Below are 21664 nucleotides of genomic sequence, written 5' to 3'. Positions count from 1 at the left end.
GTGTGCAGAGTGGGGCGCTGGCGGAGGAAGCGCCGGTCGATACTCTTGCGTTCAAGGAGGGGTAGGGGAATAGGATAGTTGGAGGAAGAGGAAAAGCGTCGCTAGGAGAAAGAGAGACTCGAAGCGAGAGAAAACTTTAGCGATGAGTCACGTGATTCCACCCCACCCGAAAATGAAAAACCCACGCACAAAAATGGAGGGCAAGGCGAGGCAACGCGTTAGCGAATCGTGAGACATTTCTTTTCATTTTTTTTTTTTTTTTCCTTCTTCCTTTATTGTTTGATAACGCAGTTCAATTAATAAGAAATAAAAACAGCGCCAATTAATTATAACGGGGGGGGGGGGGAATTGAAAAGAGAAGAGAAAAAAAGAAACAAAAAAAAAAAAAAAAAAACGTGAGGCGAAGCTGATTGAGCGTGTCATTTTTGTTGATTGTATCCTCCGGATGAGGGTGTTTATTGAATTGGAGAATAATGAGTGCGTGCCCAATGGCTTTGGCGTCATATTATCCTAGCAGTTTTGTGGTCCTAGCTTCAGCAGTAAACCTCTCCGTTTCACTTTCTCTCTCTCTCTCTCTCTCTCCCTCGTTCTCACTCTCCCTCTCTCTCTCTCTCTCTCGGTATTGATTTATTTTGACTGGAAACCGTTCCGTGACACGAGGTCGAGTTTTTTTTTTTTTTTTTTTTTTTTTTTTATACCGTACAACGTCGACCCGACTGATTGTAATCCACTTCTTCTTCGTTTCTCTCGTGTGTTCTTATTCTGTTTTGTTCTTTCTCTCACGAACACAACAATCCCTCATTATAAGCCGTATTCCCACTCTAGTATGGATTTTTTTTTTTTTTTTTCGGGGGGGGGGGGTGGAAGAAATTTATTATTTATTTATTTGTATGTGTGTGTGTATGTGTGTGTGTGTTAATCTCGTGGATATAGACGGAACGGATACGGAACGAACAGTTCCGACTCCTGTGGTACCCCCCCCCCCCCATATCCCTCTTAATATTTGTGTTCTCTTTATCTTGTTCTCTTCATCTTTTCCACCAGTGTGTCTCAATTGCCTTCCCCTTCCCCCTTTTTTCTTTTTCTTTCTTTCTTCTTCTTCCTCTCCAGTTCATCACGATTAGAGAATCACGAAAGAAAAAACAAAACAAAAAACACAACACAACAAACAACAACAACAACAAAAAAAAAAAACAAAAAAAAACAAAACGAAAATAACAAACTCTTTTTCTTTTTGATTCGTTTCTTACTTTCCAGTCGGACGCCAAAGCCGGTTTCTTACGTTCGGCACGCGACGGTCACCTGGACAAGGTCCTCGAGCATTTGAAGAACAACACCGACATCAACACCAGCAACGCGGTAAATTTCATTTTATTCAAAAAAAAAATAAATAAAATAAATATTATAAAAACTTACCAATTCATTTCCTCCCCTTTCTCTTTCCTACCAAAAAGCCGCCATTTTTAACGCCCAACTGTTTCCCGAACGCGCGTTTGCCAAAACGAATCCGCGTCTTGGCAACTGCAATAAAATTATCGATCCACCTCTCCTCCCTCCTATCCTATCCCCCCCCCCTCACCCTTTCCCCTCCTTGTTTTTTTTTTTTCTTCTTCTTCTTCTCATTCTTATTCTATTCAGCAACACACAAACACACTACCTTGGGTTAAAGGGTGGGTCCAGGGTGGGGCTGACGTATGTGTGCAGACAAGGGAAACGGGCAAACGAAAAACATTAAGGCGAAATAACAAACGAACGAAGAACATTTTATTTATTTTTTTTTTTTTCTCTTTTCCCCCTCTTTGTTCCATCTGCCGGAGTGGCTAAACGAGACGCCATTACTGCGCGAATTGATAAAAAAAGCTCAAATGCAACTCTGCTGGAAAATGTCATCACCGTTTGTGCCATGCTGCCGTTTGTTTTTCGATTGCCATCTCCTCTTCTTTTTTTTCTTTTTTTTTTTTTTTCTTGCCTTTTGTTGCGAGCGCGTCCTGCTGGCAGAAGGGAGAGAGGGGGGGGGGCAATCAATACTTGTCGTCGCCATCGGGTGTAGTGTACCCCCCCCCCCTCACCACTACTGTTCTCCTCTTGAAAAATAATAATAATAACAATACAAAAAGAGAAAAGAAGAACTCTGCTGCCACCAGTTCGATTATAAATGAGTCGGAACGCGGAGCTAAAAAGCGCCATGTTGGTCCCCCCCCCCCCCCCCATCGAATTGTGCATGCACGATCGGCTAGAATTGACGGGGGTTAGTGTTGGGTGTAGGCAAAAAAAAAAAAAAAAAGAAGAAACTAAAAAAAAGGGAGTATCGTCATTGAAAGAAAAAAGATGGGGGAAAATCACCCCCCTCGTCGGTCATGGGTTGTTTCCACCCCAACTAGCCGACCGTCACGCGTGTTTTCGAACACAACAGACTGTGTGTTATGATTTAGTTGCGCGTCTGCTATGGATATATGTTTCGTAATCAATGTCGGTGCTAATCTTCTTGTGAAAAAAAAAAAAAAAAAGAAAAGAAATAAATGCCAACCAGAAAACCGAGGGTGTAGGGAGGGTTGGCGAGATAAGAAGAAAGGTAAGGGGTAGGGGGAAAGAGAGGAATCCGAAACGAAATCGATATTGCGGTGGAACGTATCCGATGACGATTGGCATCGGGATTTGCGTAAAGAAACAAGTGGCCCACCCTTTCCTTCCTCCCTCCCTCCCCCCTTTTTTTTTGTTTTTTGTTTGTTTTTTGTTTGTGATGTGGTAATGTAAAAGGTGTTGATATTGATTTTCACTTTGTTTTTTTTTTTTTTTTTTTTGGTTTCTTTGGTTTCTTTGACTTCAGAATGGATTGAACGCTCTGCATCTGGCGTCGAAGGAAGGGCACGTCGACGTCGTGACGGAATTATTGAAGCGCGGAGCTGCCGTCGATGCCGCCACCAAGAAGGGAAACACGGCCCTGCACATCGCATCACTCGGTAAAAAAAAAAAAAACAAAAAAAACATCTCGTTCCGTCCAATGACGTCACTGTTCAACATCCACAAGCTCTTTTTCTCGCCGGCATATTTAAGTTGGCTCAATAGAGCGCACCCCCCCCCCCCCCCCTACGCATGCCGTCATCTTTTCTTGTTTGACTGCGTCCTTCGTCTTTTCTCCACTTGAAAACGATGATTCAACAAGAATTTTGATTTGTTTAAAAAAAAAAAAAAAAAAAAAAAAAAAGAAAATGGCTGCCATATGGCTCCTTGTTGACATCATGTTTTTGAATGTAGCTTTCCCTATTTGTGTTGGACTAAATCAAATAACTTTTTTTTTTATCTGGTATCTTGAATATCTGTTTGACATGCCAGCTGGACAGGAGGAAGTAGTCAAGATCTTGGTGCTTCAAGGCGCGTCCGTCAACGTCCAGTCGCAAAATGGGTTCACTCCGCTCTACATGGCGGCCCAGGAGAATCACGACGGCGTCGTCCGCTTCCTGCTGGCCAACGGAGCTAATCAGAGCCTGGCCACCGAGGACGGATTCACTCCGCTGGCCGTCGCTCTGCAGCAGGGACACGACAAGGTCGTGTCCGTCCTATTGGAGAACGACACGAGGGGCAAAGTGCGCCTGCCGGCCCTGCACATTGCCGCCAAAAAAGACGACTGCAAAGCGGCCGCTCTACTACTCCAGGTACTTAAAAAAAAACAAAAAAAAACAACGCCATCTTTGAACAGAAATAGGAAACTCTTCCGGACCACTTCTGTTTTAGCCCTTTAATGAACTGCTCTTCTTACCAATTGCTTATTCTGATTTAAAAAAAAAAAAAAATTGTAGAGCGATCACAATCCCGACGTGACGTCCAAGAGCGGCTTCACTCCGCTGCACATTGCAGCTCACTACGGCAATGAGAATATTGCAAGTCTACTCGTTCAAAAGGGCGCCGACGTCAACTACCTGGCAAAGGTAAAAGGACGTCAATGAACGGCCGGAAAGATGATGATGATGAATTGTATCTTTTAACTAATCATTTTTCTCTCTCTAATGTTTTGGAAAAATTTGGATGAAAATAAAATGAATAGCATCACATCACTCCGCTACACGTGGCAGCTAAATGGGGTAAAGCCAACATGGCCGCTTTGCTGCTGGACCGACACGCTCAGCTGGAGGCCAAGACTCGCGACGGTCTGACGCCACTCCACTGCGCAGCTCGTTCCGGCCACGAGTCCGTCGTCGACTTGCTGCTGGAGCGCGGAGCTCCCATCTCCAGCAAGACCAAGAACGGCCTGGCGCCTCTGCACATGGCGGCCCAAGGTGACCACGTCGACGCCGGACGCATTCTCCTCCACCACAAAGCGCCCGTCGACGAAGTCACAGTCGACTATCTGACGGCCTTGCACGTAGCCGCTCACTGCGGACACGTCCGCGTCGCCAAGCTGCTCCTCGACCGCAAGGCCGATCCTAACTCGCGGGCCCTCAACGGATTCACTCCTCTCCACATCGCCTGCAAAAAGAACCGCATCAAAGTCATCGAGCTGCTCCTCAAACACGGCGCTTCCATCGAAGCCACAACGGAGGTATAGGAAAAAAGAAAGAAAAAAAAAAAAAAAATGAATGAATCAAATGTTTTTATTTCTTTCTTTATTATTCGGGTCGGGTTGGTGCGTGAAATCGAAATTCATTGTTGACTTTGTACTTTGATTCAGTCGGGATTGACACCTCTGCACGTTGCCAGTTTTATGGGCTGCATGAACATTGTCATCTACCTGCTGCAGCATGGCGCCAACGCCAACGCGCCGACGATGCGCGGCGAAGCTCCGCTCCATTTGGCCGCCAGAGCCAATCAGACGGACATTGTGCGCATCCTGCTCCGCAATAACGCCCAAGTCGACGCCCGTGCGAGGGTAAAAAAAATTGAACAAATTTTAATTGAAAAAATGAAACATATGCGGAAAAAAAAACAAACAAACAAACATCGTTACATTTTAAACTTGGTCGTTATTTTTAAATGATTTCCGATAAATTATAGGAACAACAAACTCCGTTGCACATTGCGTCCCGACTGGGCAATGTCGACATTGTCATGCTCTTGCTCCAGCACGGAGCCGATTTGGACGCCATCACCAAAGACATGTACACGCCGCTCCACATCGCGGCCAAGGAGGGTCAGGATGAAGTTGCGGCCGTCCTGCTGGAGCACGGAGCCAACAACACGGCGGCCACCAAACGCGGGTTCACACCTCTGCACTTGGCCGCCAAATACGGCAACATCAAAGTGGCGAAATTGCTCATCCAGAAGGACGCTCCGGTTGATGCCCAGGGCAAAGTATGATGAGCCCAAATCAAACGTTGCGTCATCTCCTTCCTTTTTAAAGGAAAAGGGGGGACTTCAGTTATCGAAGGCTTTATCTTTCTATTTATTGTTGTACCTTTTTCTTGAAACGTTTGCTAATATAGAACGGCGTTACTCCATTGCACGTGGCCAGCCACTACGATCACCAGAGCGTGGCTTTGCTCCTGCTGGATAAGGGAGCCTCTCCTCACGCCTCGGCCAAGAACGGATACACTCCGCTTCACATCGCCGCTAAGAAGAATCAAGTCAGTCGAACTGGAAATTCTCTATTAATCTTTTGTTTTTTTTTTGTTTGTTTTTTTTGTTTTTTTTTTGTTTTTTATGCGCGGCCATCTAATTAACAGCCATCGTATTTTTCTTTTGGTTTTTGTTGTTGTTGTTGTCGGACAGATGGACATTGCCACGACGCTGCTGGAATACGGCGCCCAGACGAACGCCGAGTCCAAGGCCGGTTTCACGCCGCTCCACCTCAGCGCCCAGGAGGGTCACACGGACATGTCGACGTTGTTGATTGAGCACCAGGCGGACGCCAACTACGAGGCCAAGAATGGATTGACACCGCTCCATCTATGCGCCCAAGAAGATCGTGTCAACGTGGCCGCCATTTTGGTCAAGAACAATGCCGAAATCAACGCCCAGACGAAGGTACTATAAGTACTACATATAATATTTATTTATTTATTTTTTTTTTTTGAATATTAAAAACAACAAGACCAAAGTTTTTAAATGTTTTGCCCTTCGATGACTCGTGATTTTTTTTTTTTTTTTTTTAAATCACGTTTTGTTTTGTTTATTTGCTCATGGAACACAGAGCGGGTACACTCCACTTCACGTCGCTTGCCATTTCGGCCAGATGAATATGGTGCGCTTCTTGCTGGGCCACCAGAGCCAGATCGATGCCGTCACCAGTCAAGGCTACACCCCGCTGCACCAGGCCGCCCAGCAAGGCCACCCGATGATCGTCAATCTGCTGTTGGAGAGCGGAGCGACGCCGAACGCCATCACAACGCAGGGTCAGACGGCCCTGTCGATCGCTCAGAAGCTGGGCTACATCACCGTCATCGAGACGCTGAAGGTGGTGACGGAGACGACGATTACGACGACGACGACGACCATCATCGAGGAAAAGTACCGCGTCCAGGCGCCCGAAACGATGCAGGAGACGTTCATGTCCGACTCGGAGGATGAAGGTGGCGAGGACGGCGTCATGGGCGACCAATCTTATCGCTACCTGACTGTCGACGAGATGAAATCACTGGGCGACGACTCGATGCCGATGGATGGAATGGGCGAGGATCGCCGTAATTCTGGTGGTAAATCAAATCAACGCGTTTTTTCTTTTTACTTTCCGTCGTTTTGTTTCCCTTCATTTTTTTTTTTTTTTTGGAGTTAAATTCGATTTGATTTGAAGATAATTTAAAACAATGATAATAATAATAATGTGACGTTAAAAAAAATGAATTTCAGTTGAGGAATCCATCCTGGCGGCCAAAGAAGGATACGCCCAGTTCAGCGGTAATTACGCGCCGGATAACGTCGATCTGGCACGCCAGCCAGTCAGCATCGGGTAAGATCTTTTTTTTTTTTTTTTTTTTTTTTTTATCTTCTGAATTTTTAGAAATCAAACAAAACAAAAAGAAAATCCATTTTTGTTTAATGAATGCTAAGCGCGCATGAGAGCAATGCTGACGTGCCGTCACACACAACACACAAAAGAGGCGCTGATTGAAGAGCGAGTCTTTTTTTTTTTTTTTTGTTCTTTTTTAAAGCTTCAATCGAAAGAACGGAGCGATGACATTTGTAAAGGAAGAGATGGATTTTTATAGCCGGCAATTGTTTTGATTTGTGTTCTTCTTTTTTTCCTTTTTCCACTCGTACTTTTGTAAGTGGTGTGTCACACAAATCGGGGATGACCAGGAGTTTGTTCAGTTTTACTGAGGCGCACACATGCACAGTCATTTGATTTGCACGGTTTTCATATAAGGGCATGTCCGTTCGTGTGGTTCTTTGTCCCGTCACATCTGGGAAGATTCTTTTCGTGCCTCCCTGTCTTGTGTTTACTCTTTCCATCAGTCCGTGTTTTTTTTTTTTTTTTTTTTTTTTTTTTATACTTAATACCGGGCTGTGTATTAAAGTGGTGGTGTCAGATTGTCACTGCGGGCTGTCCACTCTCCCCTTGTTTTTTTGTTTGTTTTTTTCGCCGCTCGTTTTGTTTTTGTTTGGAGAGGGATCATTCTGATGTTACACGGACGGAAACTTGCTGCTGCTGCTTTGCTGGCACTGGGGTTTCAATCGTGACGCGCAATGCAACTTGACACTGCCATTTCTTTTTCTTTTTTTTTTTTTTTAATGTATAATTTTTCTAATTTATTTTGTTTTGCCCGGCCTGAATGAATCTGCTCACACAAACCAAACCGTAAAAAAAAAAAAAAAAAAAAAAAAAAAATCTATTCCCCAAAACACTCCGTACTACCAACTCCCCCAGCCATCCCAGCGTACTAGACGACTCCCTGTTGTCGTTGGCATCCAAGGGTACGGCAATGTGGCGTTCCAGGTTGGCAAATATCATCTTGGTTTATTTTATTTTTTGTTTATTTTTATTTTTGCCTCCGTTTTGTGCTTTATTAACAAAATGTCAACGATATCGAATTAACCGTGTGCGCGTGCGCCAAAACTCACAGCAAAAAAACAAAAACAAAAGGGAGATCGGATTCTTTGCAGCATTTGATTTGGATTGGCTTTCGGGGATTGCTTAATGTCACTAATTAAACGCTACAAAATTTATTACTTCCGTATTGCTACGGTGGTGCCACCGCTAACGACTTAAGACATGTTGATCATGAACTAATGTAAACTAACATTTTCTAAATAACAAAACACGCCATCTGTTTCTTTTTCCTACCCTTTTTTGCCACGCTACTTCTCTAACAGGGGACTTAAATGGAAAACGTAAGTGGATCGAAACAATATGGCGGGCCTTTCGCCCGTTCATGTCTTTTATTTATTTATTTATTTATTTATTTATTTATTATTTTTTTTTTTTCGAAATTCTTCGTCGTAGTCATCTTGCATGCGCGCTCTCGTTTACAGTCTGAACTGTATTTGACGGTAGTATCTCTGTGTTGTTTAACAGCCTAGTTTTTTATTTTTTTTTTATTTTTATAAAACGTCCATTGAAATCATAATCGCTTTCTTTTGACGTTGATAACCTTAGACGATAGCGTTTAACAATATGTTTAGGTAAACATTATTATTATTATTTTTTTTTTTTTTTAATTTTCATTCTCATCTGTGGTGGTAAAAGAAACAAAAAAAAAAAAAAATTAGTAGTTGTAGTTGTATTTAGTTGATGTTGTTCTCTCTGGTTTTCATTGAGTTTCAGTTACACGCCTCTCCGTCCGGATTGCATATCCGGCGGGGTTTTTCGCTGATCATCGGCTTTCAATGTTTCGTGTCGGAAGTGCGGGGGGCTTTCATTTAAGAAAAAAAAAAATAATAATTAAATCAGAGCCCTTCGCCACCGCACCACAAAGCGGCGATTTCATTGGATTCCCTTGTTGTTTTTTTTTCTCCTTTAGGTTTTTGGTCAGCTTTATGGTTGATGCTCGCGGTGGAGCGATGCGTGGATGTCGCCATAGCGGCGTCCGTGTCATCATCCCGCCCCGTAAGGCTCCGTGCCCAATGCGCATCACCTGTCGTTACCTGAAGCGCGACAAATTGGTACACCCCCCGCCGTTGATGGAAGGCGAGGCTTTGGCCAGCCGCATCCTGGAATTGGGACCCACTGCCGCTAAATTCCTTGGGTACGTCGACTATGTCACTGAACAAGTTCAAATAATTATTTAAAAAAAATAAAATAAATCTTTTTTTTTTTTTTTTTTTGGCAGCCCTGTTATTATTGAAGTTCCGCATTTTGCCGCTCTGCGCGGGAAGGAGCGCGAGATCATCGTTTTGCGTAGCGACAATGGCGAAACGTGGAGGGAGCACACGCTGGAAGCGACCGAAGAAGCTGTCCAGGAAGTTCTGAATGAAAGTTTCGACGGCGAAGGTGAGTTCTGAATGAATTTCGAAATTTGAATTTCTTCTTTTTTTTTTTTTTTTTTTCGTATAATAATAATTTTAAAAAATGGTGGATCCGGAAATGGATGTGCAGATATGGGCCAGCTGGAGGACATGAACACGCACCGAATCACCCGCATTTTGACGACGGATTTCCCGCAGTACTTTGCTATCGTGTCCCGCGTCCGCCAAGAAGTCCACGCCATTGGTCCCGACGGTGGTATGGTCTCGTCTTCGGTCGTGCCCCAAGTGCAGGCCGTCTTCCCGCCGGGCGCACTCACCAAGAAGATCAAAGTGGGACTGCAGGTAAATCTGGCCAAATTGCGACCTAACTACTCTGGACCGTGGAAAAAGATCACCGTCAATCACATCCCCAAAAAGAAGCGATTCTCTCTCATCTGGTAGAAAAACGATCGAATAGAACCAACTCCCTCCCTTTCTCCTCCCTCCGCCCCCCACCCATCCTCTCATTAAAAGAAGCACTGCCCTCTCAATTTTTCTTTCCCATTTCTATCTCATCGTCATCATTTCCTACTAGATCGATAGTCTTTTTTTTATTTTTAGCTCTCTAGTAGGTCAGTGGTAGTTTCTTCTTGTTTGATTTTAGATCGAATCAGAGGGGATCTTTACGTTTTGTATCAATTTTCTAGTCCACTCCACCCCCCGCCAATGCGTCTAGTCACAACCTTAAAGGTAGAAGGATTCAATGGGGAAGTGTCTCTTTTGCCCTCTAGGGTCTCTCGTGTCAAAAATGAAACGTTCCTGCCTTCGATATTTGCCAGATCTTTTTCCATTTTTATTTATTTAGTTATTTTTTTATTTTTTTTTTTGGGGGGGGGGGGGGTTTCTCATTTCTTGAAAGCGTTTAGAATCTATTCTCCAATCAAAAATGGCGACAGAAGTTTATTTACTTATTTATTCTTATAACAAAACATTTTTTTTTTTTTCGCTTGCGTTCTTTTTGTTGTTTTTTTTTTTTTCTTTCTATTTTCTTTTTTTTTTTTTTTTAGGTCATAGTTTCAAATGTATAACCTCGAACCTAACAAAAAAAAAACAAAAAACATCCGACTTCTCTTTCTCTCTCTCCCCAAAAAACACTCGACTCAATGAAAAAATCTTCAGTAGCTTTCGGGGAGAACGGGGTCGATGATCTCATGCGAGGCAAACAGTCTGGTGTGCTCATAATTTGCATGCTTTCGGAATGACTGCATTTTGCTTCTGGTAGTTTCTTCATTGGTATTTTTATATATATATATATATGTATTTTTTTTTTCGTCTTCTTTTCTCTTCTTCTTTCGGTTTTTTTATGGCTCTCTTGCTTGGCTTTTATTTTTTTGGGACTCTTTAACTACTGGAACTGGCTTTTTTCTTTGAAATCTTTTCGGTTCAAAAAAAAAAAAAAAAAAAAAAAAAAAGGAAACTAACAAAAGAATTTCTAACCTATCATCGTCGTGTGCTTCATAAATGTAAAATGTAAGGTATTTTTGCGGGGTGAACGTAAGATAACAGTTGCCTTCAAACATATCTGGATGACTGGTTACCCCGTGATCAAACAACAAATCCATATTTCATTTTTTTTTTTTTTTTTTTCGTTTACCCCCCCCTTACAGATATCGTCGTACTTTGAGAATTGTAGATTTTTTTTTTTTTTTTTTTTTCTGTTTTTTTCACTTGTAATCGTCTTTGAAGTTTGCTAGTAGATTTTTGTTTTTTATTTCGAAATGGGTAAAGCAGGGAAGAGATGCGAGAGATAATGTTCCGGCCAGTTGATTTGAGATCAATTGAAACATGAACTTATTTTTTATTATTTATTATTTTCTTTTCGTGGATTTCAACTAGTGTAACAAGCGTTTATCGGAACGCTTTTCAGTTTGGTCGTATTTGGAAAGGCATATCGACAATTGGGAATTTAAAAATTAATGAATTGAACCGAATTTGTTTTGTTTTTTTTCGTAAATGCGCCAGTTTCCGCACGCGTTGTACTTTATTTCGTAATTTTTCAACAACTACAACAACAACAACAACAACAAAAAAATCGAATTCTCCTCAATTCCGGAAACATTATGCAAATTCTTTTTTCATTTCTTTTAACGCTCATCTTCTTTTTCTCTCTCTTTTTTTTTTTCCCATCATCTTAAAACTAACTCTTTCAATGTCTATTAACTGGAATGTATCGCTTTTGGAACATCGGGATTTTCAATAAAATGGACCAAATCCAGGTGCGAGACTTGACCTTACTAATCAATACCCATATCCTCCTATCCTCTTTAACATTTTCACTAAAAGAAAAGAATCAAAAATAGGAAAAGAAAGAAAGAAAAAAAGAATTAGGAAAATGTAATGATTGACCAACATTTCAATTGTAAGAAACAATGATTTGAAACTGATTCATTTTTTAAAAAAATTATTATTAGCTTTTAAAAAGCATGGCTGTCTGTCTCTCGTATGTCCGGTGGTTTGGCTTTTCATATTATTATCATTTTTAAATTCTTTTTTTTTTTTTTTTTTTTTTTTTTTTTTTGAAGGATATTTTTGGGTATCATTCGAATTGGCTTCGAGGCTGCTGCATGTTGCTTTTGACACGTGACGCACACCTTTTCTCCCTCCCCTCTCTGTTCCTTTAATTGGCTTCAGACTGCCCCAACGAGTGCAGTTTGTTAATAAGGATTCTCTTTGTTTGTTTTTTTCTGTCGACATCTTGTTTTTTGTTTTTTTCACGATGCAGCCATTGCAATGTAGGAATGTCGGGACATGACGGGATAGAAGCGCCAGTCTTAATCAAAAGCAATTTCGATAGTCATAGTTTTTTTTTTTTTAGAACAAAGAAATGCCTCCCCTCCATGATCTCCATTTCAACTCACGAAAGACATACACATACACACACGTACAATATCCCCAATCACACGCAGTACAAAGCAAAAAAAAAAAAAAAAAAAAAAAAAAACTAAAACAAAAACAAAATTTAAGAGAAAAAGAAAAAAATACCGGACCAGGGTGTTTGTGTGTAACCCCATTTCGTTTTTTTTTTTTTTTTTTGTTGCTTCTGTTGGTTTTTCTTTTTTTTTTTTTTTTTCTTTTTGTAAATTTAATTCCACCCGGGCACTGAAATTTATGTAAAACAGGCGCAACCGATACAACCGGAACTGGTGGTGAAACTGCTGGGCAACCGGGTGGCCGTCTCGCCCATCGTGACGGTGGAGCCCCGCAGGAGAAAGTTCCACAGGCCTATTACCTTGACGATCCCCGTACCGCAAGCCGCTGCCCGCGGGATGATCAACCAGTACAGCGGCGATACGCCCACGTTGCGGCTCCTCTGCAGCATCACAGGTGAGCGCGCACAAAAATATCCCGTCTCTTTTTTTTTTTTTTTTTTTTTTTTTTTTTTTTTTTTTTTTTGGTACGTCTTCCCTCTACCCTCCGCTCTATACTCGGTTTCGTTTGGATGACATACATGCGCCGTAGTAATCAGTTTGAGCCAAAAACAAAAACAAAAAACAAAAAACAAAAAAGGGTTTTATCCATAAGATTTTTATTTTATTTTTATTTTATTTTATTTTTTTTTTTTTCGTGTCTTTGTTGATTTCCTGAGTTTCTCCACCGTTTTCTGCTTTATCTATTTCCAACTGAATTCCGACACTTTCTCCGTCTAAAACTCATCTCTCTCTCTCTTTCTCTTTCGTTTCCGTTTTTTCTTTTCTTTTTTTTTTTTTCAATTTATTTTTTCCAATTTTTGCGTTTCATTAAATAAAACAAAGGGAATGCCGCTGATGTATCGACAGGTATCTACCAAACATATCTAACTATTCTTTTACGCTCTTTTCTTTTCCTCTTCTTTTGTCGTTCACAATGTTCTGTTTTATGACACATCTTTTTTTTTTTGTTCGTCATACGTCGCACTTCTGTGTTTCCCCTTTTTTTTTTATTTATTAAATTTTTTTTTTTTTTTTTTTTTTTTTTAGAAATTTAGTTACTGATAGTTTGCTTTGTTGTCGTTCGCATTTTGTCGGCTTCCCGTTTCCTGTTCGTTCGCTAGAATGGACGCCATGTCGAATTCGGCTGTCAGCCAAAAAAAAAAAAAAAAAAAAAAAAAAAAAAAAAATTCAGATTTACATTTTATTCTTATTATTATTTTTAAATTACGATTTAGTCCCGACCATTTATTTATATTAAAAAAAAAAAGAAAAGAACTATGCTAGTCATTTTATCTACTTTTTACTATTTCCGGGCTTGATTTATTCGTGTCGTCCACTTTCTCGTGTCGGATGTTGTGTTAAAAAAAAAAGAAAAAAAAAAAAAAAAATAGGGTACTTTCTGCTTAGTCAGAGGCATTGGGTTCCATTATGTTCATTGGTATCCAGCATCCGCTTGTGTCTACTCAGTTTTACGAATCTCTCCACTTTGGTTTTCCCGTTTGATGTCGTCATTCATCATCTTGTTGGATTGCTCGAAATGTTTCTTTCCCTCAAGCCCCATACAAAATCTGTCGTCGTCTGAATGATTGATGATGGTTTTTTTCTTTTTTTTTGTTTTTTTTTCTTCTTGAATTGATCATTTCCTGGAACGCAGGCGGAACTTCGCGAGCCCAGTGGGAAGACGTCACCGGCTCGACACCGCTGACCTTCGTCAATGATTGCGTTTCTTTCACAACCACCGTTTCTGCCCGCTTCTGGCTTATGGACTGTCGCAACGTGGCTGAAGCGGCCAAAATGGCTACCGACCTCTACCGAGAGGCCATTAACGTTCCCTTCATGGCCAAGTAAAAAACGATTGAAATTGAATTTCTTTCAATCAAAATGGATTTATTTATTTCGATTCAAACTGTTAGATTTGTTGTTTTTGCTAAACGACACGAACCGCAAGAAGCCCGTCTCAGGGTCTTCTGTATGACGGACGACAAGGAGGAGAAGACTCTGGAACAGCAGGAGCATTTCGTCGAAGTGGCCAAGAGCCGTGATGTCGAAGTACTTGAGACCAAGTCGCAATACCTAGAGTTCGCCGGCAATTTGGTGCCCATCACCAAGTCGGGCGAGCAGCTGGCCTTGACCTTCCGCGCGTTCCGCGAGAACCGCCTGCCTTTCACCGTCCGAGTCAAGGATAATCACGCCGATCCCATTGGGCGTATTGCCTTCATGCGGGAAGCAAGGGTATCCCATCGTCACACACACACACACACACACACACACACACTGTCCGCCCTTTACATAAGGCTTCCATCCGGAAGCGGATTGTTTCATAGTTTTGCACAGATTTTTCGAAATAATTGACCTTTTTCATTTCCAAAACGAAAACAGGCCGGAAGGGGTGAACCACCGCAGACGCCGATATGCAACCTGAACATCGTCTTGCCCAGCACAGTCACGCCCGAAACGGCCCGTTCCGAGCCGGACTTGCTCGCCCTGCAGAAGAAGTACGGCTTCTTGCACGACGTGGGGCTTGTCTACGCCACCAATAGGCCCGAAGCCATCCATAAAGTAAGTTGAAGGACAAAAGAGTTAAGAATGGGATCAACGATGTATCTGTACAATCAATACGTTCCGTCCTTTGATTATCAGGCGGATTTGCGCTTGTCTGACATTTGCAACCTCCTCGGCCGCGATTGGATCCCCTTGGCCAAATGTTTGGAAATTCCCGATTCGGACTTGAACCTGATCGACAACGAGTATCCTGACAATACCACGCAACAAGCCATGGTTATGCTCAAGTTGTGGATGGCCCAGTCGGAAAACAAAGTTACCGGTAAAATTGCCTCCTTTCTCTTTCTGCCCCCCCCCCCCCCCGCCTACCCCTGACATTTGGATCAGCTTCTAATCTGCAATTCTTGTGACATTATAATGTAAAAGGCAACGCCTTAGAAAAAGCGCTGAGAAAGATCGGTCGCGACGATATCGTCAACCGGTGCATTTACAATGTGGAACTGGTGACGGACGACCTGGAGAAAGCTGTGGCCAAAACCCAACTGGACCAGTCCGGTTTCGACAATTTGCGCGACGAGCTGGGCGCCGACAGCACGAGGAACACCCTGCAGCGCAACACGAGTCTCGACGTCAGCTTCGACGAGCAGGATCTGATGAAGGTAAAAGAGAGTGCTATGGAAACCTTCTCTCTCTCTCTCGCTCTCCCAAAACCTGTCAATGAATGCTGTGCTTTCGCATCTCCTCTTTGACTTCCGGCTCGGTCCACGTACATTTTCTGTCCAGTCAGAACTTCATTATTATTTATTTTTTTTTTTTTTTTCAAAATGCTTTCTACTTGACAATAATAAGAAAAGCAAGCAAACAAATTCAATGTCTCGTTGTGGTTTTATTGTCGTGCCGTCCGTCCTATCGCAGCGGATGAGAGACTTGAAGGTAAGGCTCTCAAGTCGTGAATGATATCCGTTGCTCGATTCCATTACGTGCATCCGTTCGCGGCATGAATTATACAACCTCCGTTTTTGTTTTTTTTTAATTTTATGCCTTGTTTCCATCACCATAAATGAATCAAGAAGTTTCATCTGCGTATTTAGTTCTTTTTCGTAAAAAAAAAAAAATGGGTCAGTTTGATCTACCTATGGAAATCATCAACCTTAGCTTCTGCCAATCTCTTTCGTTAATCACTCAAATTCGAAAAAAAAACAAAACAAAAAAAAAACAACTTTGTTCTTGCATCGTTTTGGTTATCATCGTCTATTCACTCGCTCTGCATCTAAATTTTTTTTTTTGATTTGGCCATTCGTCTAGGACTCTGAGTCAATCGACGAGATCCCCGAGAAGAGAGAGGAGGAGGAAGAGCTAAATTTGCAGGAAGTGTCGGAAGTCTTCTCACAAGGTGAAATTCCGAAGTTTGTTTTAACGCGACCTTGTTTTGAAAATTGCGTATGCTAAATTCGTTGCAGAGATCAAGACAGACATTCCGAAAAAACAAGTCTACGACGACGCTGAACCGCCCTCACAGCGGATAATCATTCACGAGGAGAAGGGCATCTGCGATTCGAGAGAAGCCGAAAAAGACATCGAAGTAAAGAAGGGCGTAGTGGATATGACACAAAAAAAAAAAAATAAATAAATGTTAATATCTTGATGATTAGCATAATTGTATATATCTTTTTTAAACAACAGATTCCTCAGCCAGTGCAGGACCTGGAATCTAGCGATTTGCAACAGGACGTGGATTCGTGGGGTACGCGCCAATCGACTATGGAGGAACGAGTCATCGATCGTTACGTCATCGATACTCATCCGAAACCTATGTTTGATCCACCGGCGGAAGATATCCCTGTTGAGCAGCTGCCCACTAACGAGGAAGAAGAAGAAGAAGAAGAAGAAGAAGAAGAGGAAGAGGAGATCGTGGAGGAGCCGATGGTGGTCGCATCGACTGCGCCAGCACACCGCCAACAGGAACGCATCGATGACGAACCGGAATCGTTGCGTGCGCCATCATGGAACGCAGCCAAACAACCAGTCAGCTGCGAGGAGGTGATGCCTGTTGAACCGATTGCGGTGGAACAAAGCCGACCGTATGAGCAAGAAGAGGAGGAAGAAGAAGAGGAAGAAGAGGAGGTTGTCGAAACACCAGCTGCCATTGCCACCTCGGCACCGACAACTCGTCACTCGTATCAACGCGTCGAAGACGAGCCGGAAGTTTTGATTTCCTCCTCGTGGGACGCTGCTAACGAACCCACCAGTTGCGATGACGAAGTCTTGGAAAAGGAGTTTGCAGCAGCGCTGCACGGCGGCGACATCGAGGATAGCAACACGTTCTCGCCCGAACTGCTCAGCCGATCGCTGGAACAGCGGAAAACAGAAAACGGTAGAATTTTTTTTTTTTTTTTTTTCAAAAGCATTCCATCGAGTCTGTTCCATCTGTTAATCGAACAATAAAAATCTAGATGCCAAAGTGAGGATGTCCACTTCAAAGACACCACCTTCAAGTCCGTTTGAAGCGGTTGAAGCCTTCACAGGTACACACTTTAAAAAAAAAATGTAATTCAAGTATGTTTTATTAAATAACTTGTTCTTCTCATCATCGTAGAGTCCCAGGTGCACACATCACACCCTGAAGCCGTTCCAGCTCAGGTGGCTTTAGCTCAGTCAGAAACGATACGCTCGGAGGATCTGGACACCACAGCTACTTCTCACGGTAAGTTAACTATTGTTTTTTTTTTTTTTTTTTTTTTTTTTTTTTACTTCTTTAGAATAAATAAGCCCAGCCATCACCTCCCTCTTATGTCAATTGTTTGTTATTTTTTAACGTCCCAATTCTAACCCCAGCAAAAAAATTCGGTTTTTATGTGGCACTGGCGCCATCTATCGGGATGACATTTAAAATGCCCTAATTGACATAATGATCCGGAAAGAAAAAAGAAAAGTTGTGTGTTCTTGTGACGTGTGACATTCAAAAGATCTAACAAGATTACGAAAAAAAACAAAACAAAAAAAAAAACAAATCCGTCCGTCCTTTTCCCAATGTTTGGCTTCATCGGCTCACGCGTTGCGCACCTGCCCGTCCACTTTGGAGCATTGATCCACGTGCCCGGTTTTTGCCTTCTTCGCTGCCAACTCCTCGATCCCTTTTCGTTAGGAAGACCCTGTGAATAATTTGTTGTCCAGGAGAACATGGGTCTGATCGCATTTTAAAAGAGGGGGCAGGTCTTTTTTTTTTATCTTCAGCTTATTACCAGGAAGCCGTCGTGTCGCCTGACTTTTGGAGATTCCCTCCGTCTTAGCGTCGGTCCAAGGGGCCACTTTCTCTCTCCAGTCCCGTTCCGGCCGTTCCACCAACAACTAACTGCTCATCTCTCCTCTTTGTATCGTGAATTTTGCTCCCCCCCCCCAAAAAGTCATCATTTAAAAAAACAAAAAACAAATGGCGGATTCGGTGCCCATGATCTCGGTCTCGGCCGAAGCGGAAGACGAGAATTTCTCGCTTTCCGACAGCGAAGAGGCCAACAGGGCCAAAACGATGATCGCATCGCGGATGCGACGTCGGCAAAAGCAGAAGAAGAAGTCTGCCGATGGACAAGGTAAGCCCGGCCTTGGATCGCTGGCCGTCGACGATGGCGAAGAGAGTGGGCTGACGGACGTTGAAACAGTGGAAGTCGAACACGAAGAATCCAGCGGCCAGAGCAAAGCCAGCACTCCGGCCGAGGATTTCACGCCGATTTTCGAGGCCGTCCTTCAGCAGCACATCACGCAGATCATCGACGATCACGAAGGCAACACGCACGTCAACACGGTCGTCAAGGGCGTAGTGGCCACGCTAGATGATTCGGACGCTTCGGACGAGGCCGATGACGAAGACGCTGGACGCAAACTGACGCTGATGGAAGCGCTGACGGATATCGAGGACTTGGACGATTCCGGCGACGAATTGGAACAAGGTACTGACAATTCCGAGTTGAATCACGTCATCGGCCAGCTCGAATTGGGTGGCGATGTCAGCACGTCCAACCAAGAGGAAGAGGTGGCCTACCGTCCGCCACCTCAGCTGCAGCCCAGGAGCGGCGGTTCGATGCTGTTGAGTGTCAGCTCGGCAGGCGGACGCAAGAAGCCGAGGAAGACGAGAGGCAAGAAGAAGACGGCCTCGACGACCAGCGGACCTCTTTTGTCCGTCGCCAACGCCGAGGAAGGAGCTGTGACGGACGTGGAGAGCATCTCTGGCGTGGAAGACTCCGACTTGCCCCCGGCCCCCGCGCCGCCCGTGCCCGGCGTGTTGTTGACGGTTGGCCCGATCGAAGACGAGGGCGCGACGGACGTCGAAGATTTCCGATTCTCCGACGACGATGAAAAATCGACGAAGATGATCCGCCTACCGCCAGGCATTATGGTGACGGGCGAGACTAGCGAAACGGAATCCTTCGATTGTAGCGGCCGCTCGTCTCGTCTCGGCCTGACGGACGTCGAATCGGTTAGCGGGGCTGATGAGGACGGCGATACTGTTCCGGCCTCCACCGGCACCGCTTTGCTGATCCCGCAAAATCACGACGATCCCGTCACCGATGTCGAAGACATCGACAACGTCGAGGAAGACGCTCCGTCGCCCGCCCCGGTGATCCCGCGCAATGGACCCGCCTACCACGCCGGCCAGCAGCATGTGGTCACCATCCAGGAAGACGAGAATGGCCTAGTCACGAGCCGGAAGTACAGCGGATCTCCGGGACTTCTCGGATTCGTCGATAACAGTCAACGTGAAGAAGGCGTCTCCGACGTCGAGTACATCAGCGTCGAAGACGATCATGTCGAAGACGGTCATGCCGAAGACGATCAATCGCGCGGGGTCACTCCGGAGATTGAAATGTTTGCCGGAAGTACGGTGCGCGTGCGACGCCATTCCATGGGCGAAGACGCATCGGACCCAGCCGAACCGAATAAAAAAAAAAAAAAAAAAAAAAAAAAAAAGCAAAGCCAAAAGGGAAACGTAAAAAAAAAAAAAAAAAAAAATGTCATCCGGAGATGATTTGTTGCCAGTGCCAGTGCCCAGCCCCCCCCCCCCCCCCCCCCGGCCTTCGTCCATAGGCGTAGTCTGCTGCATTTCACCCAGCTCGCTTTTGTGCATTTCAGTTTATATTTTTATTTCTTTTGTTTGTTTCTTTTCTTTTCGTCTTCCTTGGATCCCTACCGAGTGTAGTAGACGTCCAGCAAGAGACCTGGACCGAAGAGGCGGAAGCCATTGAACCAGCAGCGGTATCAGGTCGGTGACATTTTTCCCACCTGATATTCTAAATCTTAAAAAAAAAAAGAAAACTAATTGAAAAATATAAAGTTAGCTTTACTAAACAAATTAATTAAATCCGTTACGACACGTCAAGTGAGTTAAGTGAGAAAAAATGTTTTTAAAAGTAAGACGTTAAGAGGTGCGGGTCGATATTGAGGTATCTCTTCTATCTTGCGTCTATTCCGCATTCTGACTGATGATGTTTGGGCAACGTGTGTGGGTGAATAATTGGGTTACGATTGACATCACAAAGCTATGCGTAAATCGACTGCGAGGAGTAACTGGAATCCGGCGGACGGTGAACTCAGGCGAATTCAGATATCGCCTTATCCGAGCTCGGCGGATGACGAGATGAGTGCGGAAGAATCGGAAAAAGCCATCGTCTATACGAGCCCGACGTTCCGCTTTGCCGATTCGGCCGGACGTTATTTCTCTTCGTCCCCGCCTCCGCTACCACTTCCATCGACGCCCGGCCCTTACCAGTTGGTGGAAGGCGGCCGTCCTGTGAAAGCCGAAGTCAAACTGATGGTCAAGACGGCCGACATCGGCAAGCAAGCCATTGAGATCCGCAGCATCCGCGAGTTTGTCGACCTACCCGCCGGCCAGCAGCCGTCCGGCCCGTTTTCGCGCATCTTCCAGCCGAGCAGCAGCAGCAGCAGAAGCTCAACTCCGCTTCCCTCGTCTTCGCCGCCGCTCATCCGCAGAGTTCCTTCTCCACCCTCCGCGTCTTCCATTTCCCCGTCCTCGTCGCCCAGTCAGTCCCCACAGGTTCCCGAACGACGTAATCGCAAGTCGCACCGATTTCTCGCACCCCACCAGAGGCCAGCCCATCCAGCTTTAGGTAAGACTTGAGAAAAAACACTCAATCGGACACGGACCTATTGGAATGGATTCGATCCCTACTCACTCGACTACATCCCTGAAATCGCTCGCTCACTTTAGCTGGACATCGGCATGGTCCCATTCACTTGCTCTTCCGACCGGAAGGGTTCCCCAAAAAGGGAGAGAAATACACTCCCAGTGCATCGTCGCATCGTTGTAGGATAAAAAATTGGGAAGAAATTCCGGAATGCGTACAGCAACAGATTTATTTTATTTATTTATTTATTTATTTTTTTTTTTATAATCCGATGAATTTTCTTTAATTTTACAAAAAAAAATAACTATCCCGATTGAAGCATCCAGAATCAGTACTCGAAAACTGCGCATCCTTTCTGTTGGCTTGGTGGTATCGATTATATATAATTCCCTGTGGTTCGAACCAATTAACAATTATCAGTTAGTTGGATGTCTCAATATTGGAACTCAATATTCTATAGGCGTAATTTCAGCACGTCCCGCGCTGCATTTATATATATATATTTATATATTTTTTCGATGACTTGAAAGTGTAGCAGTGAAACAGACTAAAGAATTTTAATATCTTAAAACGTAAAAATTAGATGATTATGTTGAAATGCATTTATAAGTATAGGCATCCAGGGTGAGGAGGAAGGGGTTCCCTCAAAGGCAAACGCAACCCTCAATTAATTTTCATGCTACCCTTGGTCACTTTATTTTTATTATTTTTGATTATTGTTTTTTTTTTTTTTTTTTCGTT

General features: G+C 43.7%; 1 protein-coding gene across 2 annotated transcripts in view; it reads left to right on the top strand.

Annotated features, from left to right (window-relative positions):
* The window catches only part of LOC130695128 (ankyrin-3-like), a 43335-nt gene that overhangs the window by 10961 nt on the left and 10710 nt on the right, over positions 1 to 21664 (top strand). Inside the window, exons 2-29 of one of the 2 annotated variants that reach the window (XM_059494965.1) lie at positions 1258 to 1359; positions 2828 to 2960; positions 3334 to 3653; positions 3798 to 3926; positions 4043 to 4537; positions 4667 to 4864; positions 4990 to 5286; positions 5418 to 5558; positions 5704 to 5958; positions 6125 to 6626; positions 6781 to 6880; positions 7799 to 7867; positions 8892 to 9116; positions 9201 to 9361; positions 9467 to 9678; positions 12495 to 12699; positions 13939 to 14128; positions 14198 to 14516; positions 14664 to 14843; positions 14925 to 15108; positions 15213 to 15445; positions 16092 to 16179; positions 16247 to 16368; positions 16470 to 17160; positions 17240 to 17311; positions 17383 to 17490; positions 19978 to 20040; positions 20318 to 20905. In XM_059494965.1, coding sequence (XP_059350948.1) covers positions 1258 to 1359; positions 2828 to 2960; positions 3334 to 3653; positions 3798 to 3926; positions 4043 to 4537; positions 4667 to 4864; positions 4990 to 5286; positions 5418 to 5558; positions 5704 to 5958; positions 6125 to 6626; positions 6781 to 6880; positions 7799 to 7867; positions 8892 to 9116; positions 9201 to 9361; positions 9467 to 9678; positions 12495 to 12699; positions 13939 to 14128; positions 14198 to 14516; positions 14664 to 14843; positions 14925 to 15108; positions 15213 to 15445; positions 16092 to 16179; positions 16247 to 16368; positions 16470 to 17160; positions 17240 to 17311; positions 17383 to 17490; positions 19978 to 20040; positions 20318 to 20905 — 6382 coding nt within the window. The remainder of the gene's footprint in view (positions 1 to 1257; positions 1360 to 2827; positions 2961 to 3333; positions 3654 to 3797; positions 3927 to 4042; positions 4538 to 4666; positions 4865 to 4989; positions 5287 to 5417; positions 5559 to 5703; positions 5959 to 6124; positions 6627 to 6780; positions 6881 to 7798; positions 7868 to 8891; positions 9117 to 9200; positions 9362 to 9466; positions 9679 to 12494; positions 12700 to 13938; positions 14129 to 14197; positions 14517 to 14663; positions 14844 to 14924; positions 15109 to 15212; positions 15446 to 16091; positions 16180 to 16246; positions 16369 to 16469; positions 17161 to 17239; positions 17312 to 17382; positions 17491 to 19977; positions 20041 to 20317; positions 20906 to 21664) is intronic. The other variant, XM_057518265.2, reaches the window with a different exon arrangement.

The sequence above is a fragment of the Daphnia carinata genome, chromosome 4 (genome assembly GCF_022539665.2).
Source record: "Daphnia carinata strain CSIRO-1 chromosome 4, CSIRO_AGI_Dcar_HiC_V3, whole genome shotgun sequence".
In the NCBI taxonomy this organism is placed as follows: Eukaryota; Metazoa; Arthropoda; class Branchiopoda; order Diplostraca; family Daphniidae; genus Daphnia; species Daphnia carinata.
This window is presented reverse-complemented; position numbering and strand designations above follow the sequence as displayed.